The sequence below is a fragment of the Artemia franciscana genome, chromosome 15, assembly GCF_032884065.1.
Source record: "Artemia franciscana chromosome 15, ASM3288406v1, whole genome shotgun sequence".
Lineage (NCBI taxonomy): Eukaryota > Metazoa > Arthropoda > Branchiopoda > Anostraca > Artemiidae > Artemia > Artemia franciscana.
Genome location: NC_088877.1, coordinates 34756520 through 34781270, shown reverse-complemented (window position 1 = coordinate 34781270; position 24751 = coordinate 34756520). Strand labels below are relative to the sequence as shown.

Below are 24751 nucleotides of genomic sequence, written 5' to 3'. Positions count from 1 at the left end.
TTTCACGCAACGTAAATGGATTTCATCTAATTTGAAGGACACTTTGCTAAACCTACGAGTAACATTTCTCTACAGTCTTTTTTTAAATTTAAGGATGAACCATTATGCAAAATATCTTCTTAATTCTGAAGTTTTTTTTCCTTTCTTTTTTTTCTTCATATGCTTAATCGCAAGCATCATTAGCCAGACGACCATTGTGCATGAGTTTTACTTCAACATTAAAAAGAGTCTCTTGAATCAAAATTTTTACTGATAATTTAATTTAAAATTAAACCCAATTTGGATTTAAAATTCAAAGCCAAGGATTCAAATTATGCCATCCAGTCTTTCTCTGGCCATAGTAAAACGAAGAGCAACAAACTTTCAATATCAAAAGGTATTCTCTAAGTTATCTTCTTTTTTAGTGATAATTTTGCTCTAGAGGCACATTGTAACGTTGAGGAAAACAACTCTCACTGAAAAAGCTAAGGCAGCCCTCTCAGTCATAAAAAAAATAATTTCAAATATATTTACGTATCTCTTTACACCTCTTAGTAGCCTATGAATAAAGTTTGTTATACTTCTAAATTTTGTCTTATTAATAAATCTCTTTTAACCTACCATAATTTTAAATCTATTATTTTTCATTTATTTCTATGGCAAGACGCCTTAATGTTTTAAGAGTAAACGATTTTGCAGAAATGGACATTTTTTTTTTTTACCTTCGACATTAACTAAGCCTTCGTCCTCATCCATAGCTAACTGTCTTTCCATAATTTCTTCTTGTTCTTCAGTCATAGCCACATTGATTGGTTGCTTTCCACCTTGGTACATAGGACAAGCCTTGTTAGTTCGCATATGACCAGTCTGACCACAGGTGCTGCATTTTACTTTAGAGTCAATTTTCGGTTTTTTAAATTTCTTCACTGGTGAGATTACAGTATCTTTATCTCCTTTTCTCTTTTCACGACGCATTTGCTCCTGTTGTCTTCTCTTTTCCTTTTTCAGACTCTCCTTAGCAGTCTCGTCAGGAGCAGCAAATTGACGGATGAACGAATCATCTTTAGTTTGCCGGATCTTCACATAGGTATCAATAACAATTGGTTTTCGAACTGTTTCACAGCGAACGTATTCTCTACCATCTTCCGTTTTGAAGGTGCGAAAAATTTTCAAAATTCGATTTGGATGGCTACTTAATGCAGCTCCCAGTTCATCACCGGCGTCCTTTTTCTTCTTTTTTGAGTCCGGCTCTAATTCGCCAAGAATCATCCGCTGCAGCTCCCGCCGTTCTTGCTCTTCACGTTCTAACGACAACTGTGCATGCGATTTCTTGTTAACCAACATACTTTCAATGTTCTTGCCTGTGAAAAAAAAAAAATGTTTAGAAACTCAAAATTCCAGGTATACGTTTAAATCCGTATGAAAAATCGTAAGCCGAACTGGCCAGCCATGACAAAGAACAACAAAGAGAGAAATCATAACGATGAATAAACAAACGGGACTATCGCCAGTAGAAAGAACGTCAGTTGTTTCGGTGTTATCATCAAAGCAACTCTATTAGCTTATGTGACCTACAAGGTCCGTTGCGACAATTGTATATATTAATATTGGTTGTTTTTATTTCTTGGTTTTGGATTTTATTTATTTTTAGGTTATTTTAGTTTTTACCTTTGTTTTATCAGCGTTGGTGACGTCTTGTTATCACACAGGCAAAGTATCCACGTTGTTTTAGTTTTAATCTTTTCTTTCCACTGTCCGTAGTCCCGTATGTTTTTTCATCATAATCAGACTTCCCCAACAGATCCTCCTCTGAAATTAAGTTGTGCTAAACCGTCCGGCACAGTTTCGGTATTTAGAGCATTTGATAGTAGCACGTAGCCCAAGTGGAAGCAACAATACTGTGAAATTAGCCCTCTGGAATATTGGTGATCGTTAGTTATCCCAAAGGCTTAATTGGAATTAATTATGAAAGCTCCAAAATTGGAGCTTTTGGAGCTGAAGAAAGACCAAAATTTTTGTTTTGAAGCACAAAAGTTATAGTTGAAAAACTATAACTTGGGAAAAGCAACTTCTTGTCACCCATTATACTTTAAAATAATCTTTCCACAGAAAAAAGAATTTATGTATTTCAAACTGCTGATTGTTTAAAATTTGTTAACAAACATCCCGCAAAAATAGACTTCTACTTAACCGTCCACCAAAGTTTTGGCATCTGGAACGCTAAACAGTTGCCCATAGCCCGAGCGAAACAAGGTTATATCATACTCATTCTTGAGGCTTTATTAGTTAAAGAGAAGCTGTATTCCAAGAGCTTAGTTATAATTGATGATAAATATTGTTAACACAGTTCAAAAGAAGTTGTACATACAATGTTGTTGCTTATTAAAAAGAATTGTTAATACATTCATAATTACTAAAAAGCTGTTTTTATAATATTTATCAATAGACCCTCTCCTGAAATCGTTCCATTGAACTTTTCAGCAAGGTTATGGTATCCTGAACATTCAATGGCAGACAGTTGTTCGAGGTAAGCAAGTCGACTCTCTTTAATTTCAAAACTTCGTTATTTAGACAAAGCTACGTTCCAGTATGTTTATTATCAAGAATGAAAAAAAAACTATCTTGCAATTAAAGAAGATACCGTATTTAAATTCGGGGGTAAGCGATTTCTTATTACTTAGCATACTCTCAGTGATATTTGTAATGATTTTTTTTGTATTTCAAATTGCTTACAAATTATTTTACGGTTGTAGTTGTTATAAAGTTGATTATTGGTTGACTTTATCAACATACTCCAGAAAATTGATTCTTATTTAACTGTACAGCCAGGTTTTCACATATTCGATGCTCAAAGGTAGCTCGTAGACAGAGTGAAGCAGGGTTAGCCCATAATTAGTTTTCTTCGATATCGAAGCTTAGTAAGTTATATAGAAGCAGCGTTACAGAAGGATAATTATAATTAATATATACTTTGTTTACAGAGTTCAGAAGAAGTTTTAAGTATTGTAAGAATAGCTTGTAAAATTGTATTTTCTAATTGTTTTCTAAATTTACATTGCAAAGCAAACTAGATACTGACGAAAAATGACAAAAAAAGGAAATAAATACAAATAAATTTAAAAAGAAAGAATCAAATTGTTGATAATATTTATGCTACTAGTGTACTATTTGTTTCTTCACTCTTTCACTTAGCTTTTGCGAATCAAACTCAGTTCGAATATTTGACATCGTAATTGGTATTGCAGGTTAGCGTTCGTTATGTTGACGCATCATTTGTGTTTGTTCAATACCATTCCTAAGAAAAAATAAACACAATTTGAAGATGTGAGTTGAACTAAAAGTGGTAACAACTTTCTGTGCCAGATTTTTCAAACAGGAAAATCGCGCAGTGACGCAAGTGTTGTACCAATACACCTTGAATTCTTATGCTTCCAAAATGAATTTGAAATTAAAAAAATATTTTCTCTCTAGATTTCGATACTTAATTTTTGTACACATAGACTCAAAAACAAAGCATTGTTCTTAAGACACTGAATTTCATCACTTTGGCCATTATAATTTCTAAAAGTCTGATAAATCACGCCGACTGGAGAAATGTCCTCAGTGTACCACGGTTCAGCCACCCCGAACCGAGATTTAGCTTGTCGAAGTTCAATTTTTTATGGCCACGATACATCCTCACGAGCAACATGTTTTATGTTGTTCATTGTTTTTCTTTTACAGTTCTTTCTATTTATGATCAAATAACGATTCTTAATTCAGTATGCTCAAGAAACCCAATGGAAGCCTAAGGTTTGTTTTATTTTTATACAGAATTAGGATGGCTTATGTTACCTCTATCCAACCATAGCTATATATTAGCATATTAAACAGTATAGCATAGCAATAGCTAGTATAGTATGTTACTGCTACAGCTAACGTAGTATATTAGCTAGCTGTACGTTTATCAATGTAACAAAAATTTATATAGTAGATATTTTTCCTAAAATAACTAGTCAATCTAGCATAGAAAATATATTGCATTTACTTTTGTATGTTAGAAGTTCTATATAAATACCTTTATTTTCCCAAATATTATTCAACTGTGAAGTTTTTTTTTTCAAGTGTATTATTACTTTCATTTTTTCTTTCCCAGCCTCCCTTGGTAAGTTTATCTCCCTTGATAATCAGTATTTTGAACTTTTTAATTATACCCTGTGGAAGTATTCAGTGTTACTGACCCATTTCTTCTAAGTCAGAGAGTTCTTCTTCTTCGGAACTTTCTCCTTCATCAGTTGAAAGGACTTCTTCAGAGGCAAGAACCCGATTTTGCAATTCAAATATCCTTTGACACTCTTCTTTGTATCTTTCCTGATGCTCAGCTATTGAGAAACGATTACCTCGTGAGAACATATCCATTCCTTCTTCACCTGCTTTTGCTTTTTCTGTAGAAAGTGTTCTGACTACGTCTATCACCTGTACAAGAAAATTAGTGAATTTAAAGTAAAAAGAAAAGCTTCCTACTAAAAAGAACAAGGTCAATCTGAAAAATCGTGTATATGCTTTTTTTAATGATAGGAAAAATTTTAAGGAGAGGATAAGAAATCTCCCCATTTCAATAACTTATCTGTCCTCAATGCCATGGTAAAACACATACGATGCTGGAGAGATATCAGGTAGAATATTCAGGTGATCTCTTTTCCCTCAAAGAAACAATGTTTTGCAGTTTTCCAGAGGTTTGCTACAGTATTTTTCTGTTATTAGAATAAGGGGACATAAACTTATAGGATCACAATCCAGGAAATGCTAAAAATTATGAACCAAAAGCAAACTTTTTTCGTCACTTAAGTTTCTGATTCAATTAAAACTCAAGGTTCAGCAATTTACCTACTCACTTACTAAACTGCCGACTTCCTAAAGTGACTTGAATTACAGATTTCATAGGGTGGCTAAAGATAAAGTGGTAGCCTCTGAATCTTTCTTATGGTAGCTACCCCCTGTGAAAATAGAGACTGTTTCATGATTTAGATTTAGAAATTCATGATTATAGACTTAGAGTTCGCATAATACAAAATCAAATCGAAATCCAAGCTTGGGGCAGTCATGATATATTTTGAAATATTGTGATTCCTGATTCATAACTAAGTCATTAAGATATGTTAGGTCATTAACAGTCAATATAAATAATTTTTTAAGCCATTATCAGACCATTGTACTACCATCCCATGTATGACCGCACTTTCTAGGTCTATAGCGAAAAAACATGTTAGGAAGACGGATAGGTCACGTGCTACATATAAAATGCGACAGAATTTTTTGCCCATCCATGAGGGACCAAATGAAAAGCATAGAGTGCCCGAAGGTGATTGAAAGCGGTCATAAAGAGGGATTTAAAGGAAATTCAAACTTCATGGGAGGGGATAAAGAGTGAAGCTCTCAATAAATTGTACTCGGGGAGGGACATGGACTGACCTCAGATGGCTTGGTGCTTCGGTGAGTTGTTACTAGTGGTAGTAGTAGCAACAGAGCAAATCTAATCAATGGAAACGGAAAGGCCAGCATTTAAAATTAAAAGCTGTCTGCCTTATTGTTCAAAAGCAAAATTTAGAATGCCTATTTCAACAGTCTATTTCTTAATTACATCCCTTTTTAAGATGCCAATCAAGATATCCAGTTGAACATTCATTCAACTTTCCAGATTCTGGAAAACCCCTCTGCCCAATTCACCAGTTCGACAAGATCTCATCAACACAGGATCACTCTCATTGACACTTTGGTGGGTTTTTACTGGTGCCATATCTACATAAAAAAGTAAAATTCTAGATGAGAGGCTTATGTCTGTCTTGAAAATTAGTTAAAGAAGGTGGCACAAACTCTCAGACATGAATCCAGAGCCTTAATAATCTTCTGAGAAGTTATTTGAAATACCCATATCCACCCCTCCACTTGTAAAAGGCACTGACTTCTGATGAACTTTTACAGTATATGTATTATAAAAGTTAAAACTTGAGAAGTAAATTTACTGTTCAAATGAGGCACAATTAGGAGCTTCTTAAATGAGGATGTACTGCTAAAATGATGGACTTAGTCTATCTTAAAAATTGGTTTAAGAATATGAACAAAATTCACAGAAATGATTCGAGATTCTTAATAATCACCTGGCAAGTTATTTTGAAGAACTCACATTCATCTTTTTCCCCTCTAAAAGGTCCGGTTTACTTATATACAAGATTACTTATATACCAATCATGACCTTTTCCTATATATGCGTTATAAAAAATAAAAACCTGAGAAATAGATGTATTGCTAAAATGAGGCACAAGGAAAGTTTTTAGAGCTCATACCTTTTTTTCGTTTCTGATTTATAAGGTTTTAGAGCTTTAAAAAGATATTTCTTAAAGTTAGGAAAAAAAACTTTTACTTGGCTTAGAATCCTGCTGGAATAATAGGAATTGCATTTTTCGAAAACTAGAGGCACTGAGAACAGGACTAGAAACCTAGAATTAAAGTGGAACATTTTTGTCAAAATTTATGTGGGTTTTAAGGCTGTCATCTATTCTAAGCCATAGAAACAAGGAAGGCGTAAGACAGTAGCTAGGCAACATCTTCCGAGAGTATGTTTTAGTCCCCGGATTCAGTCTCAAAAGTTTAATTCACCTAACTCAGCTACTTCCAGAGTGAGCAAGATGCTCCTCGACTAGAATTTAACCGGTAAAAACAAAGCTCTCGCCTTCAAAAGGCTGTTTCCTCAAAACATAGATAATGAAACCATATTTTCAAAAAAGCTAATAGTGTGCAAAATATTCTTGACTTTTTTAGACACCTTCTATGCACAGCAGGTGTTTGGATATATCTCAATGAGTTTTATCAAAGCTGATTTTCAAACTGACCCCTCCTTCGAGGCACTGCTTATAAACCCTATGGACCAAAACATACCAAACATGAGCAAATATACTAAACATACAAAACACTAAAATATATTTATTTTGAACTTATATCCCTTCATTGAAGGGTTGCAAATCATCCTTTTTTTCAACAATTCTTGTGGATTTCCTTGACATTTACTGTAAATCACCACAAAAATACAGTCTGGTCGACTTTAAGAACTTCTGATTTGTTATTATCAGTTAAACGCACCGAACATACCACATCGATGGAACGTACATAAATATACCAATCTGCAATTCGGAAAAGGCTGCAAATCAGAGCGTCCATGGATTTCGTTAACATTTCGTATGCACCGTAAATAAACGTAATTATCATAAAACACCACAAAAATACAGTCTGATCGACTTGATGGACTTCGAGTAGTTATTGTCAGGTAAACATAACATGCATACCATATATACCAAACATGGTCAGGTAAACATACCATACATACCAAAAATAGCAAAGTGATCCTACCAAATATACCAAATGTGCATAAATATGCCAAATATAAAAAATACTAAAATATACTTATTTGGAACTTGTGTCTTTTCCTTTAAACACTGCAAAATAGGGCGTACTTTCTTCATCGATTCTTGCTAGTTTCGTGTACATTTCGTACACGGTGTTTTATCGTAAACCACCCTAATTACCATTAATTCGATAAAATGCAGTCTGGTCCAGTGTCTGAACCGAGCTGTCGTTACCACGTAAACAAACAGAGATTTTTGAGCACCTCTTTTGCCCAAACTATCCATTTAACACAATCAATGTCAGTTACCTCTAGGCAACTACTTGTGGCCACTTAGCAAGGTGGAAAATGTCCAAATTTCTTTAAATTTTTATCATCATTGAACTTACAGTAAAAAAACAGAAAAATTAGACTTGTATAAATGGCCACATCTTCATCTTATTGCCAACAGGCTTTACGAATCGATTTGATTTTTTCAGTAGTAGATATTTAGTAAATCAATTAAACTAACTTTTGTCAAGTGATTAGCATTGACCACCTAAGACATTTCGTATGATAAAAAGACTATGTCCTCTATAATAGTTTAAATCGAAAAACGAAAACCGAAAGAAAAACATAGGATATCCTAGATAAAAAGTTTATCAAAAATATGATCCAAAAAAGGAAAATTGACCAATTTTCATGACATATCTTTGATTTGGTCAATAATGAATGTGTTGTAGGAAGATACGGTTAATCAGCGTGATTATAATTACCCTTATTTAAAAGGTTAGGTTGAACTACAAAGTAAAAGACAATTCTAGTTCTCATGAATAACGCTGCATTGTCCATAGCGCTTGTGGTTCTTACTTCATATTTGGCTTCTTTATACATCATTAGTTAAGTCTATGTTTTTATATCCTCATAATTTGTTATCTATATTTATATACCTTGATATAAGTGACTAATATTTGTGTTTGCAAAATATATGAAAAATAGAACAAAACAATAAAATAACTCATTTTCTGAGAATAGAAAAAAAAATTAACAAGTTTAATTCTATTCGTTAGAATTTTGATTTAAATAAAAAGATGAGTTTATTTGGATCAGCTTTTTAAGTAAGCAAATTGTTTTGTTTTTTTTTTCTAATATTTTATTCGTTTAAAATCAATTAGGACTAGCTTAGATTGTAGAATATATGCTGCTTTTTTTTATAGTTACCTACTTTTATATATAACTACGACAGTACATACTTTTTTTTAAAACATGCAAAGGTAAAAATCTACTACCTGGTGAAAGTAAGTCTTTGTATATTTTGTACAATATAAAATATGAAAAACAAACAAAACAGAAACACCCTGAAATAGATATTTATTTACATTGTTTTATACTTAATCGTTAAGGTTGTTGGGTTGCATCAGATGGCATTATTTATCGACCTTTTAGAGACAAATTTTGGTTTCCCCCCTCATCACTTTCCCGCAGTCAAATGACAAATTTGACATTGACAAAAAATAGAGTGAAAGTAAGTCCTTGTATATTTTGTAAAATATAAAATATGAAAAAAAAACAAGACACAAACGCCCTGAAATAAATATTTATTTAGTGTTCTATACTTAATTGTTAAGGTAGTTGGGTTGCATCAGATGGCATTATTAATCGATCTTTTAGAGACAAATTTTGGTTTCCCCTCTCATCACTTTCCCGCAGTCAAATGACAAATTTGACATTGACCAAAGACAGATTACTCTAGAAGCGCATAGACTAGAACACAGAGAACCATATGGACTACTTATAAAAGCGCTACTAGCACACCTTCTCCCATTTTTTGAACTCTACGTCTTTCTCTTTTGAAATTTTTAATTTTTGTTATTGTTGTTTATTTATATCTTATTAAAGGAGATAAATCCAGTTTTACCTCTCTGTCTAAGTTGACATGCACAAGTTTTATAACGTAAATTTAATAGACCGTCTTGTTGCATTGACGACAAAAATTGACAAATGGAAATTCGAAAAATGACCAATTTGACACATTCAGAGTCAAAAACAAATTTTAGTCCCCCCCTTAAAACTTTTCCATACTATCTTTCTTTTCTCTTATTATTCTCAAACTTATCCATATTCTCGACTATAAACTTCTTACCTCCCATCTGGAAAGCTTCTTGATTTCATCCTCAGGTACGCCAAATTTCCTTAAAATGCCTCTAGCTTCGTTTAAAGGAAGACGACGAAGATCAGCCGTAGTGCCTGACACAATACGCTTAGGCTGTTGCTCAACCTCTTCTTTGTTAACAGTTGGTTTATTAGGGACACGGACGTAAGAAAATCCTTCCCCGCATCCAGTTGGATCCGCTGGTCCTATTATTCAAGGAAAAGTTTAACGTTAAGTACATTTAACGTAGCGTGATCCTACGTTAATATAATAAACATTTAACGTTAGGTGAAAATAGCTGTAGCCAAAAAACACAAACAGTTTAAAACAGTTTCTTATTGTTTTATAGAGTAGAGTTGTGAGAAAGAGTCAAATTTTAGCGTAAAGAGTGGGGCGTTGAGCAAGGGACAGCCCCTTTCATATACGGAATAATTTCTGTTCGTTTTAAGTTTTAATGTTGCTTCTTACTTTCAGCTAAAAAACTTATTTTTATTTAATTTCTGAACTTCTTTGAATTAAAGCAGGTTTTGAATTTGACTCGCCGTGCAAGATAATTAAAACAAAATTTGCATATTAGTTTTACTATTTTTAAACTAATAATAACCTTATAGTAACCTAAGTTTGATTTTTGTTTCAGGTGTCTAAGAATGACTCCTGAATCATAAAGGCTATTTAATTAGAATAACAGCCTCTTTTAAAAGTTGAAAAAGAAACTTTAGCGCAAGAGCGAGCTGCTGAGAAGAGGCAACCCATCTTATATACGTAATATTCTCTGTTCGTTTTAAGTTTTAATGTTGCTTCTTACTTCCAGTTGAAAGAACTTGTTCTTTATTTAATTGTTGATCGTTTTTTAAATAATGTCAGGGAATCCAGCTTCCCCTCCATGGAAAATTCCCTTGCCCCACAAGAAATTTCTCCATGGAAAGATTCTCCCATGTAGCTTAAACTAGCGAAATTTGCAGAACTAATTTTGTAAGGCATAGTAACAAAACGGGTCGAAATATTTTTATGAAAATGAGAGTCACAAGTTGAACAATTCTCAAATAACTGATATGAATGAAAAAAAAGATCTTTACAAGATATACATAGTAATTTATGATCGCTTTAAGTTTTAATGTTATTCCTTACTTTTAGTTGGAAAAAACTTGTTTTTTTTTTCAAATATTAAACAACCACAAGCCGAACACATACAATATCTTTGGTTTACTATCACATAAAAATCATAGTTATGAAGCTGCTTAAAGTAAAGTTAAATGCTAAGATTGGCCGGAAAATAACATATTTGCAACCAAATTTTCCTCTTCTAAAGTTCACACGACCAGTCCTTCCATAAAGACCTTATATGCCTCTGGGGCATATAAATGCCCCACGGCCTTACCCCAAGACTTTGGGAGATTCTGTCAACCTCATAGTCCTTGTTATATGATCCTTGGACTGTTTTGTAACAAATGGCCATCTCAAAAGTTCTATCGGGTGCATTTGGGGAAAATACGACGTAAAAGGGGTGAAGGAGTGTTTGCCCTTCGACCACTTTCACTCTTTAAACGGGCGCTAGAACACCTAATTTACAATCCAATGAGCCTTTCCTGGAATTTATACGACCATCGCTTCCATAAAAACCTAGTATTCCCTCGCATAACTGGCAACCCTTGCGCTGTGGGGTTGTCATTCTCAAAGACATAATTTCCAGACTTTTCAACTACGCTGAACAAAACGGCTATCTCAAAATTATGATTAGATGTGTTTTTGGGAATTGACTAACGTAGGAGAGGGGGCTTCTGAATTTTTAAAAGGGCGCTATAACTTTTGATTACATATCCAGTAAGCCCTTTGCGAAGTTTATACGATCACCCTTTATACATAAATCATATATGCCCCTAGGGCATAACTTACAACCCTTGCCCTGAGCGCTGTAGGGGGGAGTTTATCATCCTCAAAGACATAACTTCTGGGCATTTTAACTGCACTGAACAAAATAGCTAAATAGCAAAAGGCACTAGCCCTTTCAATTCCCAATCGAATGAGCCCTTTTACAAGGTTTCTACAACAACTCCTTCGATATGAAGTGCCCTGGGCTTAAAAAAACAACAACAACAACAAAAAATAAAATACGTAAATAATACTTTGTGCCCACTCTTTACTTAAGCAGTGCTATTGCGCTGCCTACGAGAAGTTGATCAGGACAATGGAAGGAGGAGCAGTTTTCGAATGACTTGGTTTTTGTTTTGTTTTTTAAGTTTGTATTCACAATAGTTTCCACTAGCTTGTCCTTGGTAAAGCCACGTCTATATTCAGTGTTTTCGGGAAAACTGGAACGAAAAACTGGTAATTTGGATGATGTAGACCGTTACTGCCGTTCAAGTTTCACGCTTGCACACAAAGATACCAACAAATAGGCCGGTATATGCCAAAACATAGGAAGTGAAGATGGGTGGTTCTGTTTTCTGGACGGTTTATCAAGAAATAAATTTGAAAAGGAAGCATGGGACAAAGTGAAAAGACTTTCACACTAATTAAAACTTGGGAGGATAAATCTGATGATCAGAAAACTGAACGGAAAAAGAGAGGCTGGAAAAACTGGGAGACAGGTTGCAGTCTAAATTAGCAATGGAAACTGCTACCTTTCTTCCGGTTTTCCAGAAAACACCAAATACAGTCGCGCTTGTGTGTGTGTAGGTCACCGTAGATCTTGGTATTCACATGATATATTTCTTTTTTCTGTTTTTTTTCTCAATGAATTGGATTCAATTCTCTAACAGTTTTAACGCAGCATCCGAGGTTTGAGATTTAAATAGAACATTATAACCCTAATCATATGGGATGGTTTTACTCAACGATTTCCCTTAGAATTACAAGTTTCCAGATTTTGGAAACTTCCTCCTTTTTTAAATAAAAAGCATTGAAAATAAATAATTCAAATCAAATGCTTGTCAAAACAAAGGGATAATACAGAACCCAGTGAAAAAGGGAAACGTGGGGCAAAAATTTGCTCCTATCCCCTTTTCTAGAACTACAATGAAAGAAAGGTTAAGATGGCTAGATCATGTTTTAGGAACGAAGGATGGTGGATTGAGAGAAATTTTGCTTTTCGGCCATCCCCCTGGTACCAAACATAAAGCAGGTTCGTCCTTAAACAGAATGGGCAGAAATTTGGAATGAAGGATATGATGGAAACTGAATTTTCAAGGGGCAAAGCTTTTAACAAGTTGGGGCGGCAGAGGAGTATACACCAATGTGTTGGTCTAAAGCGGTTTGGTGCTTCAATGAATTTAAATGTAGTAGTAGATGTTATAGCTTCTTTGCTGGTTCAGACACTAAACCTGTTTGGCATTGAGAGAAATGGAATTATTTCTTATCCAATTTATTCCTAAATTCATACCTGTCTTCCTTTATCAATATTTATTCGATTTCCTATTACTTTTGATAAATAGCAGTTTAAATAATTCAAATTTTTAAATACTCATTTCATTAAGTACTCATTTCATTATGAGTCGTCAACTAGAGAGTGATTATTCGTCTGCCATTCTCTACTCCAGTTTTATTTTATCGAGCACCTGAACTAGAAGCTTGCCAAGGTATTTACCAACTCTTCGCTGAATTACTTATTAATCATGGTTGCAGCGGCCCATAGTAACTGAAAATTTAAACACACTCTCCCAACTTCCTGATTTCCTTAAAACTTCTGCAATTTAATATAATACTCACACATTCCTCCCTTGCATACCACCCCTGAAAAACTTCCTTTCTCAGACCATTTAATTCCTTACAAAAACCCCAAAATTAATCAAGTCATCCTCTGGGCAAAATTAGGGCATATTTTTGACTTCACCCTTCCCAGATACTTTTTCTTGTCACCAAGTGAAAAAAGAAATTTATATTGCGTAAAAAATCCACGTTGGATAATTAGACCTTGTTTAAGATGAAGTTCCTCTCCCCTATGCTTCCTTAATCCTAGCATACAGAGAGAGACGGGGACGCTGTTATATCACAATACCCTTTCAGAATTCCCTCATTATCAAAAATAATCCTTATCTGTTTGGATACCACCACCTTTTTAGCCTTAATTCTTTCCCGGTATTCCACTCCCGACCTCCTCCACAACTTTCTAATATATATATATATATATATATATATATATATATATATATATATATATATATATATATATATATATATATATATATATATATATATATATATATATATATCTATATTTATATCTTACTTGGCTAGCCCAAGAACCTCTATAGAAATACCTCTAAGTTTAGTACTCGAGGGGGAATAGATTACATCTTGGACGTGGTTTAGCTGTTTAGTATTTCTATTTAATCTGAATTCTTTCCAAGCTGTACCTCAGATACACTTTTAGCGGCGGATTTTCTATATCCTGATAGCATCCGTATACATCAATCTAAGAATGGAACAGGCTAGCAGGTCGTCTTTGAAATCTCTGCTTGCCTTACTTGCAAAAAGAACAAATAGCTCATTCTTTAAACATAAATCATAGTCCTTATGTTTACTTTTAAGGCAAGAAATACCTAGCTGTTAATTTTATGAAGATTATAAAAACGATAAAGAATACGGGACTGGACTTCCTAACAGCATTGCTGAAATCTGTTTCACGGCCCCTCAATCATGAAATGCAAGGCCGTTTGGGAGCGAGCCATCCTATGCTTTGACACACCCTTCCTCTTTACATTCCCCAGATTTCTCCAGGTACCCATTCAGGAGCTGTGTCGATTCTGGCTGAGCTTAAAGTCCCGCCACTGACACCCGTTCCAAACTAAATACCAAGGAACAACAGGACTCGAACCCTCATCCTCATGGACAAAGGATTCAAGTCTAGCGTGCCAACCCCTTGGGCTAGAATGAAATGAAAAATAAGGTAAACAAATAGAACTAAATCACAAATAATCTTTAATAAATTATTTCTGTCTTATTTTAAATAATATACCCATTTATCTATATTATATTTTCATATCGTTTTATTTATAAAGGAGTTTAGTGCAGCAAAACAAAATTAGTTCAGTAAATGATTTATCCTACTTATCAACCAATCTATCAAACTATTTACCTGTAAGCTGTAAAAGGCATTTATTTTTCATTGCATGGATATACGCTTTGGTCGTATTCCAAGGTGCCACTTTGATTTCATCGTCCATCTTAAGTTGAAGGTCTTCATCATCATCATCATCTTGTGTAAGCATGAATTTTTCACCATAGCCAGCATCCTTTAGGCGCTGTTCTGCCGCAATCATACTTAAGAAAGCACAACACTGCTCAGGAGAAACAATTGCTCGCAACTCCTCTTCGGTTTGAAGTCGAAAATCTGGCTTTAAGACCCACCAATTTGAATCCAAACCTTAAAAATTAGTTCAATGAATAGTTTTTTCACCTCAGAGGCAGTTTAGGTGAAAGGGCAAAGGGGGCGCTTTCCCGGGATTAAAAAGTTTAGGGGGACGAAATTCCAAATAAATAATTTAACGGTTATAATCAGTTTGTGACTTTTTAATTTTTATTTCTATTAAAATAAGTACGGGGTGCATTTAATAAATGAAAACAATTATAAAATTATTAGTTAATAAACCAATAATAATAAATTCAAAAGACAATTAAATAAAAGTGATAATTCTATTAGCATAATAGCAATTAGAAAATAAATTATTAATTAATAAATTGAAAAAAATTGTTAATAAATGAAAATTTCGTTAAGATTTGGTCTGAAAATTTTTGGGGGCAAAAGATTTTACCCCGGACGCAGAAGAGGCTAGAAACACCGCTGTTGTAACAACTCTTTAGTTTGAAGTCAGAAATAAGGTTTTCTTTCAAAAGAAATTGAAACACACTAACTGAAAACAAAGCCATTCATCTTTATTCCTTTGATATTAATAATCCATTAGATATATTTTACAACCCGGCCAGCGTATGCTATATCATATACGTTTTTTTAGTACTTGGTTGAGAGAAAAATAATATATTTAACGAAGCTTAGATTGGGGACTAAAACCAATCGCATAGTATGTCATCCTGCAGAAGCAAGACCAACTCCTTTCAGTATCTAATTTTGAGACAGGAAACCCAAACGATGTGATTAAGACGACATAGCGCAAATTATACAGAATTCTAAAAATAGTGAAATATCATGAGTCTGTTTATTCAAAACCAGTTTCGCAAGCACATGTATCATAAACTACGAAGCAATAATTTTTGTTAGTATTAAGCTTCAATTCAGCTTTTACTTCTATAAGAAAAACTTTTTTTTCGATTTTCACTCAGACAGTTAGAAAATAGCGAGGGAACAGTAAATCTGGAGTTGTATTAGATAAAGAAAGGAACAGGGCCACACATTTGACAAAGAAAAAAAGAGAGATGAGCAGAAGATTTTGAGAATGTGCTTGATCGCGATAGAGCTACAAGAAATGATATAGAAAAGAATGAAAAAGTTTACGACACTTTGAAAGTGAAGGAAGATTTATCTTGCAAGGAAGAACTTCGGAAGAAAAAAAAGCACTAAGAGCCCATATAGTCTTGTCAATAACTTTCTTAAATTTGATGGTTGTGCAGATAGAGACAGATTACCGAAGATACTGAACTTGATTTTTGACAAAGGGAAGTACCCAAGGATTTTAGGAAAACTTGGTTAAACCCCTCTATAAAAAAGGTGATAAAAAAGTAATGTGGTGAATATAGAGGCAATAGCCTGGTTTTGTAGGAAGTAAATTACTTGTTGAAAAATTGGCTTGTTTTTCGTCTTCATATTTTGCTACTGGATGACAAAATCCACGTTTTCACTCGCCTATTTAATTTAATTTTTTTATTTATTATATCCTTTCTTTTTCTTTGTTTCATATGTTACTTTTTAGTTTGAGAGATGCTACTGACAAAGTTTTAAGTGAAGAACAGTGTGGTTTGGGAAAAAGGAGAGGATGTGTCGGTCAAATTTTCACTCTTAGATTAATAATTTAGATGTATTCGAGTTCTCATTTTCTTTTAGATTATGAGCAAGCGTTTGATTCAGCCATCAGAAGACCTTTTTCGAAGGTCATATCCTGGTATGGTATATCAGATAAATACATTACAGTCATTAGTGTACGAGAATGACATTGCTGTTGTTAAGGTGGGAAATGAGATAAGAAGCTGGTTTCATACTGAATCAGGAGTTAGGTAGGGTTGGTTTCGTCCCCATTTGCATGGATCATGTTGATGTACTTAATCCTAGGCAGCCTGACAAATGTTGAGAGAGACAATAGAATCAAATGAAAAAGTTAAACTAGCCTAGATTAGATTACGGTGACGATTTGAACATCCTAAATAAAATGTTAACAAAATAGGGGATTTTATGGAGGTTTTAGGAGTCCATGGGGCAAGAATAGGTTTGAAAATTAATATTAAGACGAGCAAATCGCTTAAACCGGGAATAGGCAAAGGTGAAGCGTTAGGTAACGAGTAGATTGATCAAGTGTACAGCTTCACCTACGAATTTGTTCTGGAAGAATTGGGATATAAGTTTGCAAACCAAGATTGGCTAAAGTAATGATAATCGTAAGGCACGGTTCTGAATCGGAATATAAATTTGCAAACCAAGATTAGCTATAGTAATGACAATGGTAAATCATAGGCGCTCAGAAAGATGGAGCAGGATTTGCTAGATGATTTCCTCGACACATTGTCTACAGATTACGTTGGGTACCCGTCTGACTTGACTGTTTCAAGCAGTAAGCTGTACAATACATGTGCTTTTATCCCTTTCTCTAGAGTGATTGAGAGAGAAAGGAGGTAAAAGGTCGCACGGAAGGATATAAAGAGAATTGGAACTTCTTGGGGAGGGGGGTGTGAAGAAGAAGGCTTTGAGTAGATGGGGACAGAGAAGGAGCATGGTCAGCTGCGTTGGCCTCATGCGGCTTGTCACTGTTGCAGGTTGTTAGAAGAAGTAGTAGTAGTAGATCTACAAAGTTAGAGTAAGGGCATCAAACCCAAGGTCTGGTACCCACAGTTATGGACATAAAAAAAAATACTTGGAGATAGTCCTTCAGGAAACGTTATCCTTTTACTACGGTTAATTATCATCTTCAGGTCATACATTGTCAAGAAAATCCTTTGAAAATTAAATGTACAACCAGTTTCACCTTTGGATAAACTCCAGCAACTCCATCGAAGCTCTTGCGGTTCTAATTCCTGGCTTATTTTAAACCCTCGAACTTTTTCTTGATAATTTCACCCTCGGTAAGAGGATTGTTTTCGTGCTGAGAAAAGGCATAGCCTAATTGAAGCCAATTATCTTGTCTACCCGTCTCTCCATTAGTGAACAGTCCGGCTTCAGTTTCAGGGACAGGTCCATCTGTGATCATTCTGTAAACTTCGAGTACCAAGGAAATAAAAAAATCTACTGAAATACACGCCGCTGGAAGGGTCATCAAGGCTATATAAGAATATAGTGAGGTGAATATTATCTCAGCAGTCCCCGCCATACGAAGGGAACCGACAGTAGTTATTGTCGGGGCAAGATAACTGAAAATTATTAAAAATATAATCGCAGAGATGAAGGAAATTGCAGCTGCACCAATTGTGTGTAAACTCCATTCATCGACTACTATGACCCCTCTCCAACATACAGTCAAAAGAACACAGAGAAAAATTATCCAACCGTTTATATAAAAACCACCACTTCTTGAATTCTTCCAAGGAGAATTTGAAGTGTCGAAGAGAATCGTCACCAACCAATATATTATTATTGCATGAATTAACGCAATCATAAAATGCAACCAGAATTTCCATTTGCTAAAATGATTTTTATCGTAATTTCTTCCATAAAGCTTCGGATTTTTCAAGACCTTTTCTTTACTAAATGGTGCATCAGCTAAGCCTATAACTAAAATCGGAAAGGTTGTAAATAAAATATTATATAGGACTAAACCATATGGCTCGAACAAATACAGAGTTGAAACACGGCTATGCCAAGCAAAAATAACTTGTGCAAAGCAGAGAAATATGTTTTTATAAAAGTAAAAACATATCATCTTTGAGTTTCTTGCATAGTTCCTTGCACCATGTTTGAAAAGAAGCGGTACTAAAAAGCGGAATTGGGAAATGGAGAAGTCAGAGGAATTTGCAGCAGACAGACCTTCTTGGCCGGATATTCCAACACCAATATTTGCTCTTTGAATCATTGCAACATCATTTGCACCGTCACCGATTGCTAAAGTTGTCTTCTTAGTGCCACTGCCAACTAAATCAACAATTTCGGCTTTCTGCGAAGGGGAAACACGGCAGCAAATTACAGATGCACATGATTTGCAAAGCTTGAAGAAATCGGCCTGACAATCTTTCTTCAGAGAATGTGTTAATACACTCCCTTCTACAACTAAAGCTGATTTGAAGGTTTGATTCTTAACCTCCTCGATATACTTTTTTATTTCATTTTGCATATCTGAGGCCATCTCGAGCAGGATGAGCGACGTGTCTTCGGTGAACAGTTTTGTTGAATAGCCAATATTAATTGCTGTTTCACGTTTATCTCCAGTTAATATCCATATGGAAATACCCGCCTGCAACAAGGCTTCAATGCTTTCGGGTACCCCGTCTTGGAGTTTATCTTCAATTGCTGATGCTCCAAGCAATCGACTTAAACGGTGTTCAAGTCGATCCATTGCTTTAGCAATATTCTCCTCCTGATTTTCTAAGGAACCATTTGCAGTTTCAATTTCACGAATAAACTGATCATAAACATCATCTGTTATATCACCCATGGCAAAACACAGAGTTCGCAAGCCTCGCTGGGCGAACTGCCGTAAACTTTCCTTTGTGACTTCAATAAGCTGTTCGTCTCTGTAATTTAATCTGTCAAATATAACATTGTCTGCACCTTTGCAGTAAATTTTAATTCTACCCTCTGGAGTTCTTACAACAACGGACATCCGTTTTCTATCGCTGTTAAATTCAAATATGTGCAAAAGCTCATAGGTGAAACTCTCGCCCCGTCGATCTACTTTAATACCATTTAAAGTTCGATTTTTTAGAGTATAGCCACATTTAGCTGCACCTTTAACTAATGCTCGTTCATCAGGCGACGATCCATTATACTCAAGATTCCCATCATTTGTATCAACAATAATTGTATGGCAAATGGACATAGCGGTTAGGAATTCTTGTAAATTCGCGTTTAAATTTTGATCTAGTGTCGGCGATCCAACTGCGTCCCGGAGCTCTTCTACTGAAAACTTTTGCCGCGCTATTGTGCAGTGTTTGAAGTCCATTATATTTTGTGTCAATGTGCCAGTTTTATCAGTGAGTATATATTTAACATGTCCTAGTTCATCTGTAAGACAAGATGATTTGGCTGAAGCTGAGGTTCCCGTTTCCTCATATAACATTTCAGAATCATCCGCAATTTGTTTGGCTTGAAAGAACCTCACCGTTTCCAGAGCAACGTTCAATGATATAGGTATGAAGTTATGAAGATATAAAAAGTAGCGAGCTGCTTTTCTCAATGTCAAGGAAAAAGATTTTGACGAGTACAAAGGCCAAGACCAGCCATATTTAAGTAACATGGATACGACGGTTGCAAGTGCGGTCAAACTAGTAATCAGAATAATTACGACAAACACTTGGCTATTTGTTATTTGATGAGTTTTAGAATTTTTTGTTAGGACTTGGGTTGAATTCATTAGCAGTTTTGTTTCGTGCCCAATATACACAGCGACTCCAACCACCCAATCTGCATTTCTTACTTGGGTTCCTCGCTCTAAAATATTATATTGAGCAATAGTTACGATTTGGTCTCCTAATGTACAAACACCTGCAAACTTGTTCAAGACTTTATTTGGGGCATCACATTCAATTTCACAATCGAACCTTTTTAGTTCATCAATGTTGTCAGATATATACCTTGTTTTTTCTAGTGCTTGACGAACCTTTAAGTTAGTTTCCCCATCAAGGTTCACCGTTTCAATATGGCAAACACCATCTGGTTCGCTTGACGATAGTATAACAATATCAGCGGGAATAAAAGAGTCCTTGCAAACTCTGATGAGGTTCCCCTCTGCTACACTGCTCCAATGACATTGTTCCCAGGCGTCATTCATAAAAACATCCACGTGTGATTTGTTAGTATTTTCATCAGCTTTATGTCGCTGTCTGTCTTCAATTAATTCTTTGAACCCAGACAGAATATTCACAAATAAAAGGGGGAATAATGTGAACCATGGGCCAAATGGATACAAGTTAGGAATCGATTCAAGAATTACAACTGTGCAAAAATAAATATTAGACCATACTGTACACTGTTCCAATAAGAAACCAATTAGAAATAAGTGAAAAGTCTTGTATTTGGCTGTACAAACACTGTTGGAGGGTTGATCCACTAAAGCCTTTGATAGCCAACGATTTATAGCCTCCCATGGCGTGGTAATACTATTTTGTGAATATGACTTGGAATTCGAGCGACAAGTCTTAATGATCCGTTTGTTTTCCTCTTTCTTCTCTTTTGAGTTGAACTGAAACTTCATGACTAACGAATAACCGGCAAATATGTAAAAATACCCTTGCTAAGTATGTTTAAAAATTCATTAAGACACTAATATGCATATCTTCAAATGATTGTCGGCTTATTCTCTGTATTCTCAGTGTTTTTGTATTGTAAATAATTTTGCATTTGCTGTTTTACTTTTTTGGCTAACGTTGTACGTTTTGGATAACAGCTTGAAATTCATGTCATGTAGGTAAAATTGCCTATTTAAAATGTTGACAAGTTAACACTTCATGCTAGCTGTGCAAAGAGTGGATGGAGGAGGGAGATGGGTTTGGATTATTAGACACAACAAAAAATAAAACCATGTTATTAGACTATTGTTAGTTATCCGCAAGGGAGAGCGGGAGTTGTTAGGTAAGAAAGTGTTTATAACAATATGACGGCATTACATCACCATGGTTGCAGCAAAAGCTGCTACCATGTAAAGAGTCAACTTTGGCCATTGTGACCAAAAGGTTAAAAATGCGTTGTTAAAACTGCCAAGTGAGACAGAATCTGCATTTGTATCTGATTTAGGAATGGTAACTATTATTCTGATTAATTTAGCAGTGAAATGTTATTTTGAAAACAATTTGACAGGAATTTTGAACAGGCCTGAAACTCATCAATAATGACGTCGTATTAAAACAAAAAATCCGGCACTGGAATCGTTAGTCAGAAAACATAAACATAAAACTTAGACGCACATATCCCCTCCCCCCCCCATCTTGAACAACATGGAAAATTACTTTTTTTGCATGGGTAGTACAGATATGCTGGATCTACTGATGTGATTATTTGAATATATTGAAGACAATTTTTCAATAGCTTTTAACATCATACACCCTTTTGAAAATCTGTACACAAATAGTATTGTTTAGTTGAGTTTTATATTTCATCAAGTTGACCTGAAAAATAAAACTTAACACAATTTCCAAACAATTGTTTTCATATACTTTTTGACAACCTGGATACATTTACGCTCTTTTGATTTGGTTAAACTGTAAAGGCAGAAGTAGTAATATTAGTAGCACTGAAAGTTTTAACTTAATACCTCAGTCATTCCTGGGATATTGCTGAGATGTCTTGTTGGCGACTAGCATACGCATAGTGCCTTTTAATTTAGTTTTTAAGCAACATTTAGTTTCAAAGAACAATGGGCAAACTGCATAACTGCACTAGGTCTGCTGACCACGTGCCACTGGATATGGGGGAATCCCCTAACTAAACGTTCCACGCAAAGGGTGGCCTTGACCACACAAGGTGGGTGGAGCCCACTCCAGGGACACTCAATAATTAGTCTCCTCTAGCTAATCATGTCCCAGGTATAGGGTCGGTTGGGCTTGCGACCCTCCACCCGAACCTAATTGCAACGAATAGTGATGTTATAGCCTCGGATGATCGATCTTCTGTTTACCCATCAGGACCTCAGCATGTCCCCGGACCGAAATTTGACCAACGTTTGAACCTTATTGACCAAAGTGGTCCTCGCCTGGCCACCTGGAACGTTCTGACCCTTAACTTCCCAGGAGCGAAGTCAATGCTTGCGCTAGAACTCAAGCGTTTTGGTATGGCTGTAGCAGGTGTAACTAAAGCTAGCCTTATAGGAAACGACTCTGAAGACATTGATGAAGGCTATCACCTAATCTGGTCGGGTGATCAGAGAACCAAAACTAATGGAGTCTCACTTGTGCTAGACTCTCGGACCAGGAGGTGCCTCCTTTCTTACGAGCAAATATCAAACAGGATACTAACAGCGCAAATCCAGCATAAACATGGAAAATGGACCATCATTGTCTGCTACGCCCCAACAAACCAAGCCTCAGATGAGATGAAAGATCGTTTTTACGCCCGGCTGTCTAGCATCCTAGCATAAGTATACCCTCATGACGTTTTAACCATTCTTGATGACTTCAATGGCAGTGTTAGAGATACAGACGGCGTTTGGAACAATGTTCTAGGACCTGTAACACCCGACTGCTTGAACGACAATGGGCTAAGGCTCCTTCAGCTGTGCAACATGCACGATCTAAGGAAATAAAAAGAAAGAAAGGAAATAATTTCACAAATATACCTGGTATAGCAATGACGGACGAACAAGAAAGATGGTAGACTACATAATCGTGTCCCGACGCTGGCGTTTCTCTATAACTAATTGCCCAACTTACAGAAGTGCAGAATTGGGAAACACCGACCACAGGCTTGTCGTCTCTAACCTTAGACTACGCCTGAAAGCCCAGAAAAGTGATCATCGTCCCCCAAAATTAGACCTGAACAATCTCGCAAACTCCAACCCGCCCCAGGTCTATGCTGTCTCCATCTCAAACCGTTTTGACTGTCTTGGTCAAATTTCAGAATCTGAAGAAGCATGGCAACTATTCAAGGACGGCGCATTGCTTTCGGCTGAAAGTACTATCGGTCGTCTGAAGCCCAGAAAAAAGTCCTGGATATCGCAGGAAACTCTAGATGTCATTGATCAGCGTCGCAAAGCACGCCTAACGAAAGAAATGGTTACCTACAGACGTCTAAACGACGTAAGAAATAAATTCCTCCACAGAGACAGAAAGCTGTTCACCGAGAAAAAGGCCACCAATCTTGAGGAGGCCACCAGAAAGGGTGACACTTGCGCTTTATAAAAACACCTTCGGGATCTTACAGATGGAAAGCCATCCTCCCTAGGCCCTATCACATCTAATGATGGAAATATTCTCACTGACGAGAGCACTCAACTGTCTACTTGGAAGGATTACTTCTCTTCACTTCTAAACCTGGACTGTGTTAGCCAGCCCGACCCTGACCTTCTTCAAGTTGCATCCAGCACCCCTGAGGCCCCGTGTGAAAGTGTACAACACCCTTTCACCTCTACAGAAATCTTGAAATCTCTGAAACGGATGAAAAACAACCGAGCCCCAGGAGTCTGTGGTATCCCTGCAGAACTGCTGAAATATGGTGGGGCAGCGACCCTTCTCAGGCTCCAAGTACTGTTCTCCATAGTATTTCGTACAGAATGGATTCCAAAAGACTGGCGAGCGGGCATCATTCTGCCTCTCTGGAAACGGAAAGGCAGTCGATGAATTTGCTCCCACTATCGTGGCATCACACTCCTCTCTGTACCCGGAAAATTCCTCGTTACGACCCTCCTGGACCGCTGTACCACTTTCCTCAGAAGCCAACGAAGAATCCAACAGGCTGGCTTCATGCCAGAAAGGTCCACCGTGGAGCAAATATTCACAATGCGGCAGCTGATAGAAATGACTCGAGAATTTCAACAAAAAGCATATGTTGCCTTTGTGGATTTCAAGGCTGCTTTCGATTCTGTCGACCGGTAATCCCTCTGGCTCATACTAAAAACAACAGGACTACCAGCGAAGTACTGCAACCTTTTCGAGCGGCTCCACGAAGGGACTGAGAGCTGCGTGCAAGTCGATGGCAGACGCAGCTCATCTTTTGAAATCAATACTGGAGTCCATCAGGGCTGTGCTGCTGCTCCAGAGCTATTTAATTGTGACATCGACTACATTATCAATCGGACCATAAACCACCTTCAGTTTGGGTTGCATTACGGTGATAGAGTACTTTCAGACACTGACTATGCCGATGACCTTGCTCTTGTCTCCGATTCACCGTCGAAGCTCACAGTAGCCCTACAGATCCTTGCTGATGAAGCCTTAAAGATAGGGCTGTCGATTAATTGGCAGAAGACAAAAGTGATGTTTGTTTACCCCCGTAACTCACCGCGTCCCCCGGCAGTCCTAAT

At 36.1% G+C, this 24751-nt stretch overlaps 1 protein-coding gene across 3 annotated transcripts in view; it reads right to left on the bottom strand.

Moving 5' to 3' along the window:
* Positions 1-24751, bottom strand: part of LOC136036398 (transcription initiation factor TFIID subunit 1-like) — a 129984-nt gene that overhangs the window by 15909 nt on the left and 89324 nt on the right. For all 3 annotated transcript variants that reach the window (XM_065718593.1, XM_065718594.1, XM_065718595.1), the window contains exons 10-13: positions 14563-14850; positions 9480-9694; positions 4200-4434; positions 702-1340 (exon numbers count right to left, since the gene is read on the bottom strand). In XM_065718593.1, the coding sequence (XP_065574665.1) occupies positions 702-1340; positions 4200-4434; positions 9480-9694; positions 14563-14850 (1377 nt within the window). The remainder of the gene's footprint in view (positions 1-701; positions 1341-4199; positions 4435-9479; positions 9695-14562; positions 14851-24751) is intronic.